Here is a 23,874-nt window from a genome sequence, read left to right as displayed (position 1 = left end):
TAATAACAGTTATCTCATAAATGCATCCTTTCCTTAACAGCAATTCTTGTCATTTCTTTTGTCTCATCAATTTAGTGTTGGTTTTGTTTTCTTTTTTTTTTTTTTTTTCCCCCTGCCAGAATCATTGAAGAGAAATATGAAACAAGAATTAGTTCCAAGAAGAACACCTCTGGATGTCATTGGTAATTTCCCCCAGCCCAATGCACTGTTTCCCTCTGTGCTTGCACTTTACCCATGTTGTTGATCTTTTGAATTCTAATCTGCTCCAGAATTGCTAATGATTTCCCTATCAAACTACTGTCCATTATTTAGTATCTGCCCTAAAATTGTCTAGTGATGTTGTTGATGCCCTGTTCCTGGAAACTTTCAAGGTGAAGCTTGATAAGGCCGTGGACGACTTGATCTAACTGTGGTGTCCCTGCTTACTGCAGGGTAGTTGGCCCAGATGGCCCTTAGAGTCATCTAGTCCAACTTTAAGGATTCTATGATTCTAATATCAAGCACCACACAAAACGTGCAAGCTGGTATCAAGCTTATCTCACTTATATCTATGTATTTTGTTATACTTCAAACTCCTTCTTTAAGGTACCCTTCTGGTGAGCGTAGCAGATGTGCATCTACCCAAGTTACAATTTTCTCTGCCCTCTTCCAAAGTAAGAAACGTAGCTAAGAAGTTTTTCCCTAGATCTCTGGCATCACGTTTACTCCCACAGCCGCACTTCTCCCTGTTCTACTTGCACTTTTCAAGTCTCTGGGAGCTGAGTAGTTTCCAGTTCTTGCCTTGCACACTGCTTCATTTCAAGGTAATCTGCAGTTGTTGTTTCCATTATTCATCTTGCCTCCACCACCGCAATTAAAATTATCACTGGAAAAACAAAACCAAAGGACTGGTTATAAACACCAGGTACATTTATGCCACGGTGACCCAGATGGGAATGTAAAATATAGCAGCATTTGTCTAAGTTATTATCTATGATTATTCCCCTCCAGTAGCCTGGGCTCCAATTGTATGGAGTTGCATTTTCCATCACAGGATCTCTGTTTACTGATCTCTGGATCTACATCACTATTAGGTTTAGAGTATGGAGCACAGGGACTGGTCCCCGCTTGCCCACGGATCCAGCTGCAGCACACCTGCCTTTAATTCTCCCTGACTTTATTTCCAGGACTGCTCTGAGCAGGGTGGGTGAGCAGGGCAGGTGCAGAGGATTAAGCATGCTGCTTCCCAGCCCTGCCCGCACCCAGCAGCGATGAGAGCTCCCACCTCCGCTGCAAGCTGCTTCCGGGTGAAACCGGTTTTAAACCTGTATTTAATGCTGCGCGTTTTATTCTACAGCCACGCAAGGATGTGCAGAACTACCTACGCCGCTTAAGCAACGCGAAACCCGTGCAGAGGAGCGCTGGGGCGAGCCGAGGGGGCGGCGCTGGAGCCGATAGGCGCACGGGACGGGGGCGGGCCGAGCCCAGCGCTGCAACGGGTTCGGGGCCGGGGAACGCGGGTCGGCCTGGCCGTGCTTACAGGTACGGGGTGAGGGGGTGACGGCATGGGGGTGGGCACCGCGGGGCGGCGTGACCCGCTGTGCGGGGCTTCCTTCCGACGGCTCCGCGCCGCTCCGCGTGCCCTCTGCGGGAGCAGCGGGACGCCGCCATGCGCGGGCAGGCAGCGCGGCGGAGGCCTGGCGCCCCGGGCTGCGGTTTTCTTCTTGCCCGCACGGACGTACATCAGCGGGTCGTTGTTCGTAGCTCTTGTCCAAAATGGCACCCACCTGCTCACCAGGCCTGCTGCTGGGCTCCCGGCACAGGTTTGTGCTATTGCTTCGAGTCCTTCAGAGCTTGGAGGTGTTGTGCGGTACTTGCAGGGAAGCAGTTCGCTGCTGCTTTGCGATAAGGTTGGAAATTGTGCAATCTACACGAAAAAGTGGATCCAGTGTTACACAACTTACTGTTTTTTTTGTTTTTTTTTTTGTTTTCTTTAAACCGTGGACGTCCTGTGTAAGATGTGGGTGTTAGAAAGCCTATGCTTGCCCTCAGCCTTGGCAGCAGCTCTGTATGTGCAGATGATGACTATCAAATTCTCTTTTTTTCTAGTGATGTTTCTCTTTCATTTTCAGGTTGCATTTGGATCACAGCAACGTATGGCTGGCAGATAGTAAGTATGGCGCTCTCTGCTGCGCTAAGCTGCATCTAGCAGTATTTAATAATGCAGTGAAAAGGAAAAGTGGCATTTTTTTCCATTGAGTATCTCTAACCCTTTCCTTCTGCCCTTACTGACTCTTCCATACTTGGATTTCTGGAAGCTATTTCATTCCATTTCCCATCTGAGTCAGATGGGTCAGTGTATCTTGGCTGTTATTAATATCTCAGTGCTGTGCTTCTCTTTGGAACAGAAGTCATCACAAAGATGGTGTTTTTCCCCTTTTTCCATTTCTTAGAAATTGTCGTCAAACTTTTGCTTTCCTTTTGCCTTTCCAGGTGCGTGTGTGTCACGCTAACTGTTGTGATGCTCATGTACTTGAGCTTGCGGGCTCTGCAGGTAGTCACGGGTGCAGAACGTGTTGCCTCGACCCTTCATGTTTCAGTTCTGTATCATAAAATGGTAATATACTTCAAGATCCTAATAAAAATCTCACGGTGTAAAGATGTAGGCCAGGGGCTGTTGGCACTGGTGTGAGCATTTGAAGTCATTGTTAGTGGTGTTGTGTTGGCACATTCATTGTGGTGCTTGGGTCTTAGTGTAATCTGCCCAGCAACCCGGGTTGTTCCCCGGCCTGCTTTGCTCAGCTGTTTCTTTCATTTGTGTGGGATGGATTGTGTTCTTCCCTCCGGCCCTTCCATGTAAAAGATGACTTGGCCACTTGCAAAAGCACCGATTCTGTTCTGTTCAGTCTGTTTGTGTGCAATACACAGCACTGTTTGTACTACCTTTCAAATATCTCTGCTGATCTCTAGTTCCAGCTGATTTTGCAATCAAACGTTATGCATCTCACCTGTTAGGAGCTGCTCAGTCAGGTGTGGCTACTTTTGATTGTATTGCTTTTGTTTTTTCACTGTTGTACTGGCAGTGCTGTGTGGAAATCTTTTAATTCCTTTTTTTTTTTTTTTTTCTGGCTTAATGGCTTAGTTGTTTTCTACATGCATGCATATTACTTGTATGTTCTGTGAGAGTGTTGTATGTGCTTCCCATGGAAAAATGGAGTGGATTCGTACAGCTTTGTTTTGACCAGTCTGAACAAATATCAGAGGGTAGCAAGTGTATTTCACTGTTCCTTGCAAACAACATGAAATTACCATCTTATGTTTTAAAAGACTTCCTAGTCCATTGTACAGGAAAGTCATTGCTGTCAATGTTTATGATAATAATAAAGCTATTCAAAATGTAAACTTTACATTGCTAGATGAAGATGCCAATGGAAATAATTAGTGACAATTTTGGCCCTGTTGAATTGACTGCTGAAGCCAGTGCAATTTAATAATGTAGTTGGAAGAAATAGTCCTGTCATACCCAGTGACCTCCCCCTTGATCTTTCTTTTGTGCCAGCATATGCATTTATTTGTACAGGTGTACACTGAGGAAGTTAGCTAGTAGGAGAAAAATGATCATTTGTCATCTGGGCCTCTTTTCCAAGCTGAGGAAACTTGGAGGTGAACTGTGCATGATGTGGAAGAAGAGAAAGAGATTTTATTTCCTTCAAGATTGGCAGCTGCAACCATTGCTAAAATGTTTTCTATGTTAGAGTATTGATTATGTGAGGTCCCAAATGGTGTTGCAAATTTATTTGGGAAAATGTGAGAATAAATGCATTCACTTCATGTGTGTAAGAGGGATGAAACAAATCTTTAAAATCAAAATAACAAAAAAACCACCACTTTTTCCTTCTCGTTTACTTGTGCATGGATAAAGTGTAATAAAACCAGGCATGCCTTGAATCTCCATTAATCCTTTCTTTCAGTAAAAGTGTTTAACAAATTCTGAAGCCTTAGAGGACTGGCATAGTGTTCTCCAAAAAGAAAATGTAGGCTCGTTTAGTAGGTGTGCTCCTTTTGCTTTACTTAGCTATGAAGTTTGAATATGCAGAAGTTCAAGATTTTCAGCTATGAGATCCAGTCTGTTTCATTCAGAAATAAAACTTCGTTTACTGCTGGATTTGCCCAAGTAGATGTCCTATGAGTGGTAGCCAGCTCTTCTCTTAGCAGGAAGGCAGTAAGTAGAATGCAGCATAGCCTAGTTGGAACACATTGCTAGAGCTTTGTGTGGCCATTTCGTTTTTCTTTTCTCTCCTAGGTTGCTGTAAGGCTTGAAAACTTGGCTGGAAACAACAGCTGGGTGGGTGCTCCAACCCGGCAGTAAGCGTGCTATTTTAATGCACAGAGAGGAGAAGCTGGGAAAGGAGGTGATAGAATCATGCATCCAGGAGTGAATCACTCAGTGATTAATCTTGCCGCATAAAGCTGCAGACGGTTCAAATCATGAGAATTAGAAGAGGAGAAAGCAGTAGCTGGGAGTGTGTTCTTGCTGATAGTGTGAGAGAAAGATACGTGCCAAGTGTGAGAAGTATCTGATGCTTTAACCTTTTCCTGAAGTTGTAAAGCATCTAAATTTGTTTGTTAGCACTTGTAGTTCCTAGTTACAATGTAATTTTCATACTGCCTGAGTGGGAAGCTGTGATGAAATTTCATGCTCTACTTTAATTACATGCGAGTCTAGAAGCTGGGTATCCTTGACACCATGCTCCACTCACTTCCAAGAATTAATACATTTTATTAGTTTGCTAGAAGATGATATTTGTATATCTGTTGCATTTTAATGTAACAGAACAAATTCAAAGGATTTCTAACAAGCTGTTCTTTTTTCCTTCCTCCTAAAGGGGCTTTCTGGAAGATGACCATAGAGGGTATTCCAGAACCTTCCTTTGAAGGAGATTCTTTCACTGAAAGAGATCGGTTTCTGTTTCCAAGCTCTGAAACATCTGTTACTTTTTCTGTTGCTGCAGCACCGATGCCTTCAGACTGTGGTACGTATGTTAACAGAATAAGAGTTTGTGGTGAACAGTGAGTAAATTTGAGTGATAAATATTGAGAAAAACTATTGATTCCTTATACTCTCTTTTCAGAAAAAAAATACTGATGAAAAATTGAGACTTATGCTTTTCTCATTTTTCTTATTACATATACTTTTAATTATGTCTTTTAACTTTTACGGTTTCTTCTTTGTGCGTGGTTGGGTGTTTATAGATCTAGATGTAGAATTGGATATCATATTAAGGTGCTGTATGGGAACTGCTGAATCACAGCCTGAACCTCTGATTGATCACCTGAGGGGAGCCATGAGTCAGCCATGGGAGCACAGGTGAAGGCAATTCAGCTGTGCTGCTGGAAGGGGTGAAGCCTGGCTGCACCTCTCCTAGACCCATTTAAGAGCTGGCTGCCAGTGGGGAAGGATCTCTGCTGGAGATCTGCTCTGCTGGTGTTTTGTGGGTGAGCCCAGGATAGGGGTAAGCCTTCTATTGATTCTCTTTTGTTATCACAGTCTACTTTGCCTAACTCTCTGGTTTATTTCATAATTATAACATCCTAATATTTTTTGATTATACAGGTGCAAAATTGCATTAATGAAATTTCAGCCCTAGTTGTGTGTGCATCAAGCTTTTTCTCAGTGGGCTTTCAGTATTTAAATTGTTTCTGTTGGAAGGGTAGGATGTTTGTAGTGGTGAGGGCTGTCAGAATAGTTGTTAATGGGAAGCTATAGCACCTTCTCGTGACTGGCTTTTGGAAAAAATGTCCAATTGTCTTTAGGTGTTTATAGTAATATTTAAAACAGGAAATATGATAGATTCAAATGTCCCTCTTCATAGGTAGCTACAATTATAATGTCTTCAAAATGGCATCTATATACCTTAAAAACTAAAGTTTTAAGGTATCTACATGATATTATCATCTTACTGTAGGACTTTTGAAAGATTTTTCTGTATGGTGATGTCAGTTTCCTCTTGCAAGCACTGCAGCTGATTGGCTGTTAAGCACTTACAGTGGTTGCCGTTGATATATTCTCTTTTTTAGCCTTGCAGCCTGTTAGTGTTGATTACTGGTATGATTTGGTTCATGTTAATAGCTGGAAAAATGGCTGGAAAACTTGGCAGAATAAGACTCATGCATGTCACGTAAGATGATTAATCTTGTTGGCTGGTCGTGCTTCCTTCATAGCTTTCAGCATGAGATACCAGAGGTCTACACAGGCTAAATATTAAACGAGAAAGCAGAAGATCTGTGTCAATGCATAGGGCGTCAGTTAAGAAGCAGCATGCCTTCTGTAGTGTGGGGAAAGGAGTGGTGTTATTTTTTTCATGGAGGCGAAATGCAAATAAAGTCGTGCTAAACATCAGTGACGGCGTCTTTCTTATTCATTCTTGCTGAATCAAGGAAGTGCTGTTAGAGGAGCACTGAGTGCTCAGGAAGTGAGCTGCGCGTGTGCTCTTGTTTGTTAATCCCATCTAGAATTGTGGTGTGCTCTCTGAAGAAAGCTTAGGGTGGTTCATCCAGAGTGTAGCTTGCACCACGTACACCCAGTCCTGTTTCAGGTGTCTGGTGCTATATATGTTAATTATCCTCTGTTAATTATCCATTCAGAGAGCATTTGATCTGTGGTTGGTGCAAGCTGATGTATGTTAACTTGAAACCTTTTTAGAAGGAAACTCCATGACAACTGCAGCAGGGGTGAAAGTTGAGTATTTTCCATTATTCCATCATTTGAAGATGGCAGTAGATTCTGCTTCCCTTCCTCCTCCTAATAGCTACTGCTAACCAGATTCTTTCTGAGTTGGAAGAAATTCCTTCAGTTTAACAGTACAGTTTGTGTGTATGCACAGTTATATGCATGAAAGTAATGCGAAATACCATTCTTGAATAATAAAGTGTTTCCAGTGATTGAACTTCGGGTTGCCTGCAGCAATGTGAAGCTTAAAATCTTAAAGGTAGTTGGTTTTTTTTTCTCCTCTCTCACCTTGATTTGATAGCTTGTTTTGTTTGTTACCCGCAGTTGCTATTGGGTGAGATGGATACATTCATGACAGGAAAAAAATGGAGGCTACTAACACCTCCCTGATTTGTACATGTGTATGTTTTGCTATGTTTTATGTCATTGTGGTGGAAAGAGAAGGAAAAGGGGTTTTACAGCATATGGAAAAATGGCATGTATATTTCATCTCTTAACTGAGATATCAAGAGGCTTGCCTGTGCTTTGGGAGCAGTTTGATGTCAGCAGCATTGCCTAGCTTGAAACAAGGCTGAGCCATTATTGGCATAACCATTGTTCATCTCTGCTGATCCTTACCTCTGCTGGTAATACCTCTGTATTTGGTCCCAATTTAAAACTTTCTAACTGATAAGCAAGACTTTAGTATAAATAGACCAGACATTAAAGAGCCTTATCTGAGCTAATCAGACATTCTAATTTTCTAGTGGTTATTAATGGAGTAATCTCTCTTGTGTTCTTTGCCTCTGAGATTGAAAACTATACATATTCTTGGAGAACGTTAGAACCTCTAATTGTACATAAACTTTTTTTCTTTTCTTTTAAGCAGAGTTTTCCTTCTTCGACCCCAATGACGCGGCGTGCCAGGAAATACTTTTCAACCCCAAAACGTCTGTTTCTGAATTGTTTGCTATCTTAAGGCAGTGGGTTCCACAGGTCCAGCAGAACATTGATATCATTGGAAACGAGGTGAGGTATAAATGAAGGTCCTCAGACACTTACAGCATTAAATGTATGCTTCATTGACACCAATTTAAAGCAGTTCATTCAAAAGTAGGACCGTTCCTGAATGCACATATAGGTTTTGCCTTCTCACAATTACTGGTTAGTGCCTTGTATCTCACATACTTTCTGTTTTTAATTGGAAAGGAGGAAAGGATTGGTTGATAATTCAGCATGTTTTGGTAGATGGTAGAAAATGAATGTTTCTTCTCATAATGGTTGTTTCTCAGAGGCCCTCAACCTTGGTGCTTCATTTTCTTATTTAAGAGTAATCATAAAATTGATACATGAAGTTTCACTGAAGCCTGACTTTAAGGGTGATGTTTCCAAGGACAAAATGAGGTAGAATCCAAAATATTTTTGAGACTTACAGTAGGCTGCTTTCACAGGACCTGCTGTTTGTGTTCTATCCTATATTCATATTTTTCTTCTGGATTACAGACTTTAATGGGTAAAATTCTTCCTACCATAATATAACAAGTTTTCTAGGGGGGAAATTAGTATTGAGAAACCAAATAATGGGAGGGTGAGACTTCTAAATGCTGCAGCTTTCCTGTTCTTCAGTAGAATTGTTAATTTTTCAGCATACGTCATATATATCATTAGTAATAGTATAAGAAAGTTTTAGAAGTGTTAAATAATGAAAGTTAGCTATGTTCAGATAATGCTATCTATTACATTTCTGCACGTTGCTCAGTTCTGCAGTTACAGTGTTGTCTAGGAAGCTTCTTTGTTATTAGCAAACAAAAAGAACCCATGTCTGAATTAACTTGCCTTAGCTAAGGCTAACGTCAGGGCTGTACCACAGCTAACGTGTTTTCTTCTTGTTCCTCAGATCATTAAAAGAGGTTGCAACGTGAATGACAGAGATGGACTGACTGATATGACTCTTCTGCATTACACTTGCAAATCAGGGGCTCATGGTATTGGTGAGTCAAGAAATGTCCTTATAGTTGTACAAGCCTAATTAATTCGGAAAGGTTTCTACCACTGAATATCACAGAATGTTTTCCTGAAGTAAACTGTAGTGCTTAGTTTTGGCTCCAGGGGCTGTCAGAAAGGAAGATACAGAACTGCAGTGTGGTTATGGCTGTGACAGTGGTGTAGGTATTTCAAACAGCAATACTAGTTTAGAATCTGTTTAATATAGCAAAGTTTGTTACAGGCTGAGGTACAAACTGTGAGCTAAGCTATGTTTTGTTTTACACATAAATATGCGCGTATTTCTGAGGGCCTGGAAGCAAATCTGATGCATGTTTCAAAACAATTGCCTTGCAGGTGATGTTGAAACCGCGGTAAAATTTGCAATGCAGCTTATTGATCTGGGTGCTGATAGCAGCTTACGCAGCCGTTGGACAAATATGAATGCCTTGCATTATGCTGCTTACTTTGATGTTCCAGAACTTATTAGTGTTATTTTGAAAAATGCAAAGCCAAAAGGTAGGTGGTATTACTGCTGTTTCATGTAGTTGTTTGTATTTTGTTCACTTGTGCTTTGTATGAAGTGATAGAGAAGTATCTAAGAAATAAAAGCAAATAGGTTAAATCTAAAAAGTTCGTATGAACCAGCAGTGTGCTCTTGCAGCTTGGGAAACAAATGGTATCCTGGGCTCCCTCAGAAAAGGGGTGGCCAGCAGGGACAGGGAGGTGATTGTTCCTCTGCTCTGCCCTGGAGAGGCTCCATCTGGAGTAGTGTATACAGGTCTGGGGCCCCCAACAAGAGAAAGACAGGGAGCTGTTGGAGACAGTCCAAAGGAGGGCCACAAAGACTATTAGAGGGCTGGAGCACCTGCGCTACGAAGACAGGCTGAGGGAGCCTTCCAGTACCTAAAGGGAGCCTACAAACAGGAGGGGAATCAACTCTTTGGAAGGGTAGATAATAGCAGGACAGAGGGAAATGGTTTCAAGTTGAAGGAGGGAAGATGTAGGCTGGATATCAGGGGGAACTTCTTTACCAAGAGAGTGGTGGGTACTGGAACAGGCTGCCCAGAGAGGCTGTGGATGCCCCATCCCTGGAGGTTCAAGGCCAGGTTGGATGGGGCCCTGGGCAGCCTGGTCTAGTCTTAGATATGGACGTTGGCCACCCTGCCTGTTGTAGGGAGGTTGGAGCTTGATGGTCCTTGAGGTTCCCTTCCAACCCAAGCCATTTTATGATTCTAAGTTGTTTGAGAAATAAGAGAATGGACACAAAATGAAAGATGTGGGTGTTGTGGCAAGTCCCTGGGGTTTTTAAAATGCCTTACTCATTGGGAAGTGTGTTTGAAGTACTGGGAGAATGGTAAAGGAAGAGGTGGAGGTCTTACAAGCTGTGACAAACTAATGACCGAAGCAGCTTTGACTTGCTTGTTTTTCCCCACATTTCCACTATGTAGAAGTTTATATCTAAGAAACAGCTTGACTTCAGTGTTTGGCATAAATAAATACATACTTTTTGAGAAGATTAAATGCCTCTTCAGTGTTCTTACCAAATGTGGAAGCTTCATTATTCGAATACTACTACACAGCTGGTACCAGACTTTAAACTTGTGGTATTTTAACATTTGACAGATAAAAGGCAGCTTCACATACGTATCTGTGGTTACGGCTGCAAAAAGGAATACAGTCTTTTTTTCATGCATGTGCAAATTAAATTAAAAAAATGTGTTTGGAGCATTTTAAAAATGGTTAAACTTTAATATCTTTCATCTTTTTAAAGTCAGTCCATATTTCTTAGGATGTATCAAGTTCACATACAGATCATTTAAATATGGATAAGTATGCCAATATTTACGTCTTATGTGCCCTTACACATCTTATGTGCCCTAAAAGTATTAATTTGACATAAATGTATTAGGATATTGATAAAATCAGGGTGAATTTAGTTTGTTAGTTTGTGGACAGGATTAGTGTTTTTTGGGACAGACTGCAGCTGTAGAATACCAAAAATATCCCACAGCTCTTAGGAGGAAAGTTTTGGGTCCCTCATCAGTGTTTTAGATTGGCTCACTGTTGCAAATATGCTTGTCACTTGGTTTGTGGATGAAATCAGCTGGCATTTTGAATGGTTATATACGTAACTGACTGAAGCTGACATCTCTCTTGTATAGTTCAGGAGAAGTACCCAAGATTAACTTACAGCGTGTTGAAAGATATACAGGGAAAAATGAATGCCAGTATGTATCACGAACCTCATCTGATGCAGTGCTGTGTTTTCTGAGCTGTCTGTGCCAAACCCTTCTGAGTGCAGTTCTTTGGAAACAGGAATGACAAAAAATTGCTAGCTCACAATTCTTGGCCAGTGTAAATCCGTTTGTGTAAAGCAGAGGTAGAAGCAGTTTTCCATTGCCCTGTTACCTGCTCACAAAGGAAGGCACCTGTTTGGAGATGTATCTTGTTTAAACATTTCAAGTCAAGTAGAATATAAGTATCAGAGAAATATGAACGTACATGCAAACCTGATGTTACTTGTTAATCTTATCCCTGTAGGTTGGGTATCTCAAATACCAACAGTTTTGCACTTAAGTCTTCAGAATTATAAAGTAAATGAAAGTAAAGGCTCATCTTTCAAAATAACTCATGGTCTGAATCAGCATTTGCAGATAAGGTTGATACTCTGTAGAATTGTTTCTTGTATGTATTCACTACGTAGCTCATTTTGTTTCTGTATAAATGTCAATATAAATTATAAAACTGTGCCCTCTCAGGAAATCCTTAGGGTGGAAAGTACAAGTAACACACATACCTCATGTGACATTTAATTGCAGATGTGGATGCTACCTGCAGTGATTTCGATTTTGGAACAGCTTTGCATATTGCTGCATTTAATCTATGTACAGGAGCTGTCAAATGTTTGTTGGAACATGGAGCAAATCCTGCCTTTAGGGTAAGGTGTTAGGTTGTATGCAACTCAGTAATTATTTGTTTATGTGGGGGGAATATAGCTGGAAAAATGGAACAGTCTGTCCAGGTTTGGTTAGCTAAATATCTATTATGTGAAGAGAGAGCACCCTTGTTTGTAACTTGTAGGGGATGATTTTTGTATGCTTTGTCATATTTGTGTGTTGAAGTTTGTTTTTTCCATGTCCATGTGTAGTTCAGTAGTTCAAGTAGACTTCCATTTTTGGTGCTTTAACTCGAATTTGTGTCTTGCATCAGTTGTGATGGCAGAGGTGGATCTTTTCAGAAATACAGAGGTGAAGCATGTGGCCTCTGGAAACTCACTGTATTACTTAGTAGTTTACTTGGTCAGCAGAATAACTGAAAACAAAGAAACATCAGCTGCTCTGCTTACTAACCATAGAGTAGACCTGATGGAGGTAAAATGCTACTATATGCAGGCCTCCTGTCCTGTATGTATTGTAAAGTGTAGCTGGTATCTCAGTTCTCCATTTTCAAATTCATTTTTACGGGATGTTGTAACTGTCAAAAATCACTACATGATATATCATCTGATGGCATGAAATCTTTTGAGGCAGCATTGTTCAGCAAGTTCTATGTGATATGCAGTCTAGATATCTTTGAAAATGCTTTTTCATATCCAGGTGCTTTCTTTCCCCACGTGCCCAGAGTACTGGTAATGCTCTTAAAATTAAGAATTTGTTATGCTATTAAATGCTGTGTTACATTATGCTTTTATAGAATGACAAAGGGCAGATCCCAGTGGATGTGGTTCCCGATCCAGTAGATATGCCACTGGAAATGGCAGATGCAGCAGCCAGTGCAAAAGAAATCAAGCAGATATTGCTGGATGCGATGCCCCTGTCATGTGACATCTCAAAAGCCATGATTGCAAACTATGATCATATCACAGGCAAGGCCATGCTTTTATCGCTTGGCCTGAAGCTGGGAGATCGTGTCGTTATTGCGGGACAGAAGGTATGATGAGTAACTTGGTAAGTGTGCAGGTGACACTGAGCTGTGCTGTGTGTGCTGGGTGCACTGCTGGGAAGGGATGTCATCTAGGGAACTGGGAAGTCTTGAGGGGTTGGCCCAAATAAACCTCATAAAGTTCAACAAGGTCAAGTGCAAGGTCCTGCACCTAGGTCAGCATGGATTGAGAGCAGCTGTGTGGGGGAAGGGCTTTTGGAGCAGCAGTGGGTGGAAAAACTCAATGTGAACTGGCAACGTGTGCTTGCAGCCTAGAAAGCCAGCTGTATCCTGGGCAGCATCGGTGTGACCAGCAGGGCAAAGAAGGGGATCGTCCCCTTCTGTTCTGCCTTCATGAGGACCCATGTGGAGTACTGCATCCAGGCCTGGGTCCTCCAGGGCAAGAAAGGTGTGGAGCTGTTGGAGTGGGTTCAGAGGAGGCCATGAGGGTGCTTAGAGGGCTGGAGCAACACTTCTGCAAAGAAGGGGTGAGGGCTTGTCAATGGCTTATGGGCTGGTTTGGTTGGTCTTGTTTAGCATGAAGAGAAGACTCCTTATTGCATCCTTCCAGTACTTAACAGGAGGGACGCTGACTTTTTATGTGGTCTGATAATGCTGGGACAAAGGGGAATGGTTTTAAATGAAAAAAAGGGAGGTTTAGATGAGATGTTAGGAGGAAATTTTTCATTGTGAGGGTAATGAGTCACTGGAACAGACAGAGAGTGGGTGCCGTGTTGCTGCAGGCATCGGATGGGTCTTGGTCTCTGATCTAACGGGTGACAAACCTGCCCATAGCAGGAGGGCTGGAATGAGGTAATTCTTAAGATCCCTTGCAACCTAAGCCTTTCTGTGACTCTGTACTATACTCAGAACTTACAGCCAGGTGGTTTATTTATTCCTTTGGAGGTGTATTTCGAATCTGAGTGTCTGAAACCCCTTCTGGAAGGTCTGAACTCTGGATGGCAGTAAGGATCTGCTTATGGAAAGTAATGACCTGAGTGTATTTGGAAAGCTGTTTTGACATGAAATGTCTGCATCTGTGAAAAATTTTGAGTCTCTTGTATTACATCAGCACAGTTCATTATTTATTAACATTTCTGGTGTTACATCAGAATGATAGTAATATTCACTGCTTAGCGTTCATTTGTGAATTAACCCTACTAGCTTCCAGAAGGCAGTAAAGAAAACCACCATCAGTTCTGCTGAACTTAGGATAACCCAGTTTCATTGGTGCAATGCAGCTGAAATCTTTGAAGCAGAGCATTGCTAAAGGGATTGGTGTGGTGTTCTGTGGAAGTAGAAGAACAAGCTTTTAAGAAGCTTGTTAGACACTATTTAAAAATGGATTTGAAAAATTGAACTTTGTAGTTTATGTTCATACTTCTTATTCTGATATCAACAGCCCTGAAACGATTGGAGAATATTAGTACTCTTTTTTTAAAGATTTAAAATATATTTTTGGTAAACACTGAAGGTATTTGTGAGCAAAATTTTATGTTTGTGTATATGTGTGTATATGAAGTTCCAAAAAATAAATTAAGGAACTTCAAATCTAGTATTTCCATGTAATCTTCAATTCAGCAAGTTTTTCAGTCAGGCTTCTAGTACTGTTCTTGTGGAAAGCACTGAAAGTAGAACTAGGTAGGCACTTACCTTGCTGGGTTTGAGTTGTACTGTGCAATAGTGCTTACTGTTGAATTCCTTTCTGTTACATGATCTGTCAATAACAGCTGCTTCTGCTCAACAGACACACATGACTGATAGGTATTGGAAAGTGCAGTGGCTGGCATTGAAAGATAGGAATGTCAGTCATCGAGGGAGATCGTTGTGTTTGTATTTCTCTAGCTGTTCTGAATAAAAGCTTGGTAATTACCAGCTCTGTCTTTCCTAAGCTATAGTAGATTGTTCTGAACCATGCATTTTTAACAGTATCTTTTCTGTGTTTTGCTTAATGCTTTAGGTTGGTACGTTAAGATTTTGTGGCACAACGGAATTTGCCAGTGGGCAGTGGGCTGGCATAGAGCTGGATGAAGCAGAGGGAAAGAACAATGGGAGTGTTGGAAAAGTCCAGTACTTCAAGTGTGCACCAAAACGTGGTATAACCTTTATTTTCATTTCTGAAATTCTCTTATAACACAAATTAAAAAAGTATTGGAAGAAATGAACCTTTTGGGGGAATAGATAGATCTGGGTGTGGTTTCATTGTTCTGTTTGAGTTAATCCTTGCACCCTGCAGGTGCTTCAACAGCAGAACACGCCACAGTTGTGGCTAAAAGAATACTTACCAGCTCTAACAGAAAGCAAAAAAGTGTAATGATGTTAATGTTGTCCGTGGCTTTTTTTTGGCCCACACAACCCTCTTTTCCAGGTATCTTTGCACCTCTCTCTAAAATAAGCAAGGCTTATGATCACAAGAAAAGCTCTGTACGAAGTTCTTCCACACGATCTTCACCTTTGATCAAACCCAAGAAAATAGATGTGACGCACATAACTTCCAAAGTGAATTCTGGTGAGTATTTCTCTTACGTTGAGACAGGTTAGAGGGATCAAGAACGAGCACCAATCATGTAAATCTTAGTATGAATGTACTTGTTTGGGATTAAGTCATTGCATGGGAAGAAAAGGTGATAATGGACTACATGTTGCTGTTACTTGATGTTCACTGACCTGGTATTGGTGGGACACTGAAGTTGTTCAGTGATTACAATGATCTGATGCGCTCAGAAGTTGCAGTCTTTATAATAAACTCTGTAGGCACTCACCACGACATTTATTCTCAAGTGTTTGAAGTGTTGCCTGCGTGGCTGTGATGTCAGTGACATGTCTAAACACAGTGTGATTTCATTTCCTGCGATGTTCCTGGGTAACTGGGAACACCTTGCTGAAACCAGTGAAAATCTGGAAATAAATGTAAATACAACTTCGTCGAAATGGAGTGCATTTATTTTCTGGCAAAATGATCCTGGAGCTATTTAACTGATTGTATTTTATTTGCTAATTAAATTCTCTGAGTAAATCCATAGGCAGATGAGAAGAGAATGGATATTCTTGTATTAAATACGTTACATAAATGTAATGTTACATATTGCAAAGGATGTCTTTTGCCTTTTGAATCCTGTTTTGGTAATTCTTATTAAGGCAGCTTGGCTTCAGGGATGGAAGAATACTCTCACATTGCCATGTTTAAGTGACCTAAAGCCTTCCTTCTTTACCAGCATCATGCAGGCTATAAAACAGTGTGCAGGATGGTAAGAGAGCGGTGTTTTAGCAGCACTGTAGATTATTCATGTAACCCAACATGAGAGGAAAGTAAGCCCTAATCATGTGTATTTACAATCAGCAAAGATTTAAGCTGTTTGTAAACTGATGTCCTGCATGACAGGTTGCCCAGAGTGGTTGAGATTGCTTCCATCCTGGAGCCCTCAAGGCTGAACTGGAGTGGGCTGTGAGCAACCTGGTTTAGTGGGAGGTGTCTCTGCCTGTAGCAGGGGGTTGGAACTAGATGATTTTAAAGGTCTCTTCTAACTCAAACCATTCTATGATTCTATGATAACATAGTCCTGTGAATATTATGTTAGCAGTACTGCTCAGGAGCACGTCTCTGTTGACTTTGTCAAGTGTTCTTTGGTGATTGATTCAGTTTGTTGTGAATTGTTTAGAACTTGTTAGACTGTGAGAAAGCAGTGTGGCCTTTGTCACAGACACAGTGCTCAAGTCAGGTTAGTCATGAGCTGCCACTTCTGTCCCAAAAGGTGCACAGCTGTCTTTGTAAAACATTTGACAGTTCCTCTAGGTAAAAAATCAAAGTGAGTTATGCATCATTTGCCCAGCGATGCTTACATCCACAAACACTAATCTTCAAGCTGTCGCTTTTAGGATGTGCATGTATTGAAAGGTCCGCTAGAATGAACATGCCTGACTGATCACTGGCTGCAGTGGGAGGAAGAAGCTGCATAACGCATAGCTTAGTTTGGCTGTACTCATGTGCATTACCAGATTAAATTTCTTCTTTCCCTTAAACTCCATGCCTACTTATCACTAGTTTGTAAAGATTAAAAAAAAAAAAAATTAATATGCTTTTGTAGATGCAGTTATAAGTTGAAAAGTAAAATGATACTGTATAGAGGTTTCACGTTTGATTTATTTCTGCTGGATTTGAATCATTCATCAGATTGATTATAGAGGTTTTTTTTCCCCAAGTATTTAGAAAAGAAGTTGACTTCAAGTTGAGAAATGCACTATTAGCCACAGCATGGTAGTTTTTTTAATCTGATATTTTGATGGCTAAAATATAAAATTTCTGAAAATGTATCTACACATGAATTCAGCCCCTGCAGCTGAATTAAGCTGACATACATTTAAATAAAAAAGATGGGAATTCTTTTTAGTATCAGGGAAGGGGGTGCATCAGGATCAGCTTATTCTCCTTGAGGTAGGGTAGGGAATGGGCAGAAATACACAACAGCTGTTCGTTGTTTGTAGCAGGTTTCAGTACCTGTTCGTGCACACCACACCATTGCTGCTCTAAGAGTTAGGCTCTTCTAGGCCATAAAAATGGCACTGGCATACTTGCTTCACTATTTGTAGACTGAGGACTTGGTCTCAAACTTCATGAAGTCTTCAGCGTAGAAATTGGGAAATGAATACCAGAGAATAATATACATGAAGTGCTTATAAAGTCTTTATTGTGTTTATGCTATGGATGTAAATGTTTGCAAGATTTAAATGAAACTCCTTCAGTGTAAACATAAATATCTCACAGGCAATTCTGATGTGTGACAAAATAGTTTGGACTGTTTTAAAATGCGTGAAGGTGTCTGACATCCGTGAGAGCAATTCTGCAGCCTTGTTTTACCTGTTTAGCAAGAGTCGGAGGAACTTCACAGCTTGATCCATTTAATCTGTGCATCTGCTAAGGTGCAGGTCTTTTAGATTGAGTTTGTACCTGACTCCCCTTAAAACTTCTGTTTTGTTGTTAGCATACATGTATTTAATTGTATATTTATGTGTATATTTATTCCAGGCATAAATAAGTCAAGAAAACCCAGTGGTTCTGAAAACAAATTCATGACTGTTAATAGGGGGAAAACTGTACCTGCAAAAGGAGGTAACTAAATTAATGTTACTTTTTGTTTATTTTTAATAGTCTCCTAGTAAATGATCTTACAGAGTATCTGCAGGTGTACCTCCTTGTGTTCCTGAGGGAGCCCTTTTGCCCTGTGCTGCTCATGTTCCATGATAATCTTCATCAAAATAACAAGCTTTCCGTATGAGAGAGAATTCAGAGAAGACACTACGATAACTAGAGCTGTATAAAATGTGACTTAGGAGAAAACACTGTAATTTGTGATTGAATGAATAAAAAGACAAAAGCATGAAGGAATAAAACAAGAGACTTCCAAATGTAAAGAACAATATAACATCTTCTGCATATGTAAAGAGTAAGAAAAGAAATCTTGAGCTAAAAGTCTGGTAATTTAGGCTTTAAATAATGGGTAAAAACATCCTCTAGCAGTAGTAATTATATGGTGAAATAAGTTGCTGAAGAAGCTGTGAGATCTCCCTGACAGGAGGCTTTTAAGAACAGATCAAACTCTCATCTGCTGGGGAAAAGCTAACAGTTGTTTTGCCTCATGGAAGAGGAATGGCTTATTTGAGCTGCTGAAGTCCTTTTTGCTGTTTCTTCTCTTCCCATCCCATAATTTCCCATTAAATGAAGCATCTCATTGACTGCTTTAGTTTTCTGTACTGCTGTATCAGCAGTTCTTGTGTTCATGTGAAAAAACTGGGTGGTTTGACCTCTATCTAATGTGATTTCTAACTACAGACTTGTAGTATGTGATTGCAAATGCGCACATTTTTTATATTGTGGACTTGGAGTTGGATTTTTCCTGTTCTGTCATCATTCATTTAGTAATATGCATTTTCATTTGTTCAGTGTAGCATGGCTGCAGGCTGTTCCTCAGGAGTCTTCAGACTTCTGTCCTCTGCCCATAGGTACCAAAGCTGTTGCTTTGATCTATCCCCCTGTGTTTGTCTTTCTGCATATCTTAATGTTTTTGCCAAATAGAAGGATTAAATCTTACTGAATACAGTAATCCCGTGTTGATCTTGAGGTGTGTTGCAAAAAACGATTGTCATAGGCCTCTCAACTTTCTGCAGTGTTTGATACGCAGGATTATCTTAATTTATGACATTGATAAAATGAAGCACAGATGAGACTGTTTGTACTGTGCCTCACTTTGTGCAGAAGGTAGTAGGGACAGGAGAGTACAGAAGGAGAGTCTTGAAAGTGAGGGCTGAAAGCTGAATGTAAGTGTTACCAGCCAGCCTAGATGTTAAGGTTTGCAAATGGATATAAAAAGTGATTTATGTCCCATTCTTATTTTATAGAGCAGACTTTAATATTAATATAGTACAGAATGGGATAGAGTAGGCTTTAATCCAGATAATAATTCATTCATGTGGTATCACCTTTCTTATGCTTCTCATCGAGCCTTTAATAGGCTGGATGCTGGAGGAAGCGTGATATGATCACTTATTGATGCTTCCATACTGCTGTAAATCTGCTTGAGGCCTTCTGCAAGAACTTCCATAGAGTAAGAAAGAAGAGCCTTTTGGAGACTTCTTTCACCACTAAACTAGCACCTTTCTGCCAAGGGAGGATCAGATATACCTGTGTCATTCCTCACAGGTGGTTGTATAACAATTACTACTAAACACCCCTCTATTTTTGACCCTTTGCTTTGTATTGTGCCCACTGGATGGACAACAAATAACTCCTTTCAGAAGCTTTCCCTTCTGCTTACTCTGTTCTTTCCCAAATATCATGTCTGAAGGACTGTTTCTATTTATTTGTCTCTTCAAGGTTTTCCTGAATACAGCAGCTCTTCCTCTTCTACTACCTCCTTAGAAGGCAAGCAGAATTACGCTAAGAAGCGGAACTCAACTGGCAGCAATAAAAAGCCACTGACCAGAGTGTCTGCTGCTTCATCTAGGATTAGTGCTGGTAGGGTATGTTTCTGTGTTAAATGGGAGGGAATGTTACTGTTGCATTGAATACTTATGTAAAACTTAACAGGTGCTTAAGGAGAGGCACTTAGGAAGTAGTTCATCTGTACATTTTAAGCTTTGCAATTTGGTAAAAGTTTTCTGGAACATCTTCAAGCAGAAAAAATGTTACTCTTGTTTGCCACTGTGCCTTGCAGCTGCTGAGAAGAGTTTCATGCTGGGGCAAAGCAATTCTGTAGGCAAAATCTGTATGTATTTCCCATGTGTTTAAAATGCACTGTGGTAAAGATAGACCTTTGACCAATCAGTTGGTTCACTATCTCTGAAGAATTTCTTAAAGATGTAAAGCTAACAGTGCCAAATCTTACTCTGTTAACAGGGTTGTACAGTTCTTCTCCAGCGCCAAGGAAAACCCTTTATGATGAGAGAGGAATTCAGGTTGGAGACAGAGTACTGGTAGTAGGACAGAGGACAGGCACTGTTAGGTTTTGTGGGACGACAAAATTTGCACCAGGTAATTACAGCACTCTTTGTGTATGTTGTAGAATTGTTTGGAATAGGTTGCACGTGAGAACAGGGACATTAAGAACTTTATCTTCACTCCCTCCAAAGTACTTTAAATGTCAAGTTCTGTCTGAATTATGTTTCACTGAACATAAATAAGATAATAATTATATATAATAATATAGTAATGTGTATATATAAAGGAATCCTTGTAATCTATTGTAGCATTAATGCAAAAGCAGTACATATTGATGTAAGACCAAAGTCTGTTGGATTGATACATAATCAGCAATATTTGTTTTGGTATTTGGTGGCATCAATACTCTCCATTTCCTATTATTTTTGCTGCAATGCAGATCTTTATGTCTGGAAACAGGAATGGGAGAATATCTGACAAATTGAGACCTTCTAATTCATGAGTTGTCATTCCTGTGCTCCATGAGCTGATAATTAGAATTAGCATTTTATCCAAAGCCTTAGTACCAAGTGACTTGAATTAAATTTTGGAGTCTTTTGGGGATGGATAGCATAAGGCCTGCTAATGGAGTATGAAATTTAGTGCATTTACATAATTAGCTCACATTTATCACTTGTTACAAATGATCAGGCTCATTAATGTGCTGATGCCTGCTCAGTGTTCTGCTGGCCAGTTCTGAATCACGCCCTTCTCTCCATGTCATACTGTCGGCCTTGCAATTTGTATTAATTAGAACTTGATAGATGAAGGAAGAAATTATTATCAGAACTGAAATTTTAGTGCTGATGGTCTCAGGTGAAAGCATGGGATCAGAGGGCTGAGGAGGGAAACTTGAACATCTACTGCTGTTCTTTTATGTTTCTGTTGTCCAACTAGCCACTGTTACATTCAATACCATTCCATTCAATTTCAGTGTACACACAAAATGTTTTACTCTCTCTATATTAAGTAAAATAACATTTTTTTTCTGAATGCATATGAAAATGCTGAGAGACTTATTCTGATACAGCTCTTTGCCTAGTTATTTTGTGTTATGTATTTTTAGATCTATACCTGTTTATTGTTATTACCTAGCTAGACAGTTTCTGTTTCCTTAATGCAAATGAATACCAAGTGTCTAGACAAAGGAAAGCCTGTAGTGTTTTGGTAAGAGGTATCTTTGGGTTGTTTTAAAACCTGGTAGGATTCTGGTGTGGAATCGAACTGGACAAGCCTCATGGTAAGAATGATGGCTCCGTGGGTGGTGTCCAGTACTTCAGCTGCCTTCCTCGCTATGGAATATTTGCACCTCCTTCTCGTGTTCAGAGGTAAGCACTGAAGCAGGTGTAGTGTTTTGTTGTCAGGTGCTTTCTTAGTATGTTTCCCATGAAAAACAGTTTTGAAGTAGAGAAGAGCACATATGGAAGAAATAATCTGTTTTCTTCTGCTAGTGGAAGCCTGTAACCTCTATTAAAAAAATCTCCTGGTTTTTAGATCGGCTTCCTGAAAGCAGAATATAAATTGGAAATGATGCTCCCCCATTTCTCTCGCTGCCATTTACTTCAAGTATTTTCATTTCATGGCCTTCACCTCCAGGACAGCCAGTGTTCATTCAGCCTTACCTTTCTGACCTTGTCCTGATGCTCTGAGCAAAGTTCAATTCTAAAAGGAAGTTGTTTTTGGATGTGACTGGAAATTCTATTTTCATTCCAGCTAACTGTATGGAAGCCCCAAGAATTTGGGATAACATCACCTCTAAATGATAAATGCTTTGAATAAAATAACTTGAGTATAGTCGTTAACCACACGCATCTCTTAAATACCAGCCTTCTTACACCAAGGAGTTAGTGTCTTTTGAGTGGGGTTGGGGAAGGAAAACAATTAGAACTTAACCAGTGTCTGACAAGAAGTACTCAGCAGTAGTTTTTACTAAAAATTGTGTTGAAATGGTGTCTTTGTGTTATTGCTTTTCAGATTAACAAGTTCGATGGATTCTCTTGCAGAGACTTCGAGTAAGATAAATCACTCTTTTCCAGGTAGGTGGTTAAGATGCTGTAATTTACCATGTAGCTTATGTAGCCTGCTGTAGGCTACCATTCCTTAATTAGAGCTTGCTAAGGTCACAGCTCTGAAAGCATGAGATTTTCAAGGAACCCAAGGTTATTTTGTGAAAAGCCTGCTTCCAGTTACCCCTTGTCAGTTTATTTAATTTCTTTTGTCTCAGAACATATGAAGCATGTTATGGACACTTACACTCATGAAAAGTTTCATCAGTTACCAAACTGGAAGGGAGAATGTGTAGCAAAGCTAGTGGGAGCAGTATAAAGGAAAACAGAGATAAGGGACTCATAAACAAAAATCTTTGTAAATCCCACATAGCTCATTAACTTTCTCATTTAGGTTTTAGACGCAGTTTAAGCACCACTTCTGCATCTTCACAAAAAGAGATAAGCAGAAGAAATTCCTTCGCTAGGTGAGTATTTGGGTTTTAAGATGTTTGGGTGAGCCGGCTGATAGCTTTACTGCTTCTTGCTGCAAAGAAAATCTGCGTGCTCATGAGGTGCTAGATGTTATTGTATACACCCACTCTTTTTCCTCCAAAATTAAGCCGTTGCCTACTGTTTTTTCTGTGGGCATGCTAAGATACAGTCCTTGGATTCAAGGTGGCAGCAAAATGATTTTCCAATTGCTCATTACTGTGTATTCTTGTATTTCCATTCAGCTGTTTGAGTTCAGCAGGCCTCGGTAAAGGACTGCACTTTGTCCTGCCTGCTGTACCACCTATCATGAACACTGCAACTCTGGCATGGATTCTTTAAGTATTTCAGACTGCCCTCTGTTGTAGGACACCAGAGTTGTTATATGTTTTGCTAGTAGTTTGAGATTAAACCCAACTTATCTTATGCACTGCACTAAGTTAGAAATGCGCCTTGGATGTTTTAAAGAAAGATGCTGACTCTTTTTCTCCCCTATTTTTTAAACTAGATCCAAGAGCTCTGTGTCACGGCACAGCTGGAGCCACCCCAGCACAGCTACCACAGAGGGACTGGTGAAGCTGCACGAAGGCTCGCAGATTCTTCTGACCAGCTCCAATGAAATGGGCACCATCAGGTACATTGGTCCGACAGACTTTGCACCAGGGATATGGCTTGGCCTTGAGCTGCGAAGTGCCAAGGGCAAGAATGATGGCTCTGTGGGGGACAAGCGTTACTTCACCTGCAAGCAGAACCACGGCGTCTTGGTTCGACCGAGCAGGGTAACCTACAGGGGGATCAATGGGGCTAAACTCGTGGATGATATCTGCTGAGCCAAAAGATGCTCAGATGATAGGAAACATTTAAAGCACACAGGATCCCCATACAGAATGCCAACTTATTTTTAAATTATCAAACCTGCATTTATATTTTATGTATAGATAGATATCTATAATATATATTTGTATTTATATATATATATACATATATATCACATCACACACACACACTAAGTATACAGAGATATAAACAAACAAAAGTTTGGTGTCATTAAGAAGTCAAACCACTGCTCTGTTTCTCTTAATGAAACAGCTCTTACCTGGGAAGGTAATTCCAAAAGCATATTGGCTTTCAGATGCTGTGTTATTTGAATCATGCTCCAGCTGGAGAACATGAGTACAGCTAAAGTTCTCTAGAGTTGCTTTATGATTCATGCAGTATTTAAACGATTTTCCTCGGTGTAGTAATGAATTGATAATGCTTTGTGCATTGCCTGCTTTTGAACAGAGGGGGTGGTTAATGAGTGACATTAGTCTGTTCACCAGGCACTATGT

The 23,874-nt window shown here is 40.4% G+C and overlaps 1 protein-coding gene across 6 annotated transcripts; it reads left to right on the top strand.

Moving 5' to 3' along the window:
* Positions 1–1,453: 1,453 nt before the first annotated feature.
* Positions 1,454–23,511, top strand: CLIP4 (CAP-Gly domain containing linker protein family member 4). Of its 6 annotated transcripts, XM_042810213.1 has the most exons (19): positions 1,454–1,521; positions 2,112–2,149; positions 2,473–2,596; positions 4,283–4,324; positions 4,866–5,012; positions 7,575–7,717; positions 8,586–8,679; positions 9,029–9,190; positions 11,494–11,612; positions 12,368–12,604; positions 14,556–14,691; positions 14,964–15,104; positions 17,619–17,702; positions 19,464–19,604; positions 19,986–20,120; positions 21,271–21,394; positions 22,041–22,102; positions 22,467–22,539; positions 23,052–23,511. In XM_042810213.1, the coding sequence occupies exons 5-19, from the start codon at positions 4,880–4,882 to the stop codon at positions 23,371–23,373; spliced, it is 2,106 nt and encodes a 701-aa protein (XP_042666147.1). In that variant the 5' UTR covers positions 1,454–1,521; positions 2,112–2,149; positions 2,473–2,596; positions 4,283–4,324; positions 4,866–4,879; the 3' UTR covers positions 23,374–23,511. The 6 variants fall into 6 exon arrangements, with proteins under 6 accessions (XP_042666147.1, XP_042666129.1, XP_042666137.1 ...); XM_042810195.1 differs by lacking the exon at positions 4,283–4,324; XM_042810236.1 differs by lacking the exon at positions 4,283–4,324 and having other exon boundaries at positions 1,455–1,521; positions 7,578–7,717.
* The last annotated feature ends 363 nt before the right edge of the window (positions 23,512–23,874 follow it).

The sequence above is a fragment of the Centrocercus urophasianus genome, unplaced genomic scaffold (genome assembly GCF_019232065.1).
Source record: "Centrocercus urophasianus isolate 14NV4802_14NV808 unplaced genomic scaffold, USGS_Curo_1.0 seq_10, whole genome shotgun sequence".
Taxonomy (NCBI): Eukaryota; Metazoa; Chordata; class Aves; order Galliformes; family Phasianidae; genus Centrocercus; species Centrocercus urophasianus.
The sequence above is the reverse complement of the archived record's forward strand: the minus strand, read 5'-3'. Positions and strand labels throughout refer to the sequence as shown.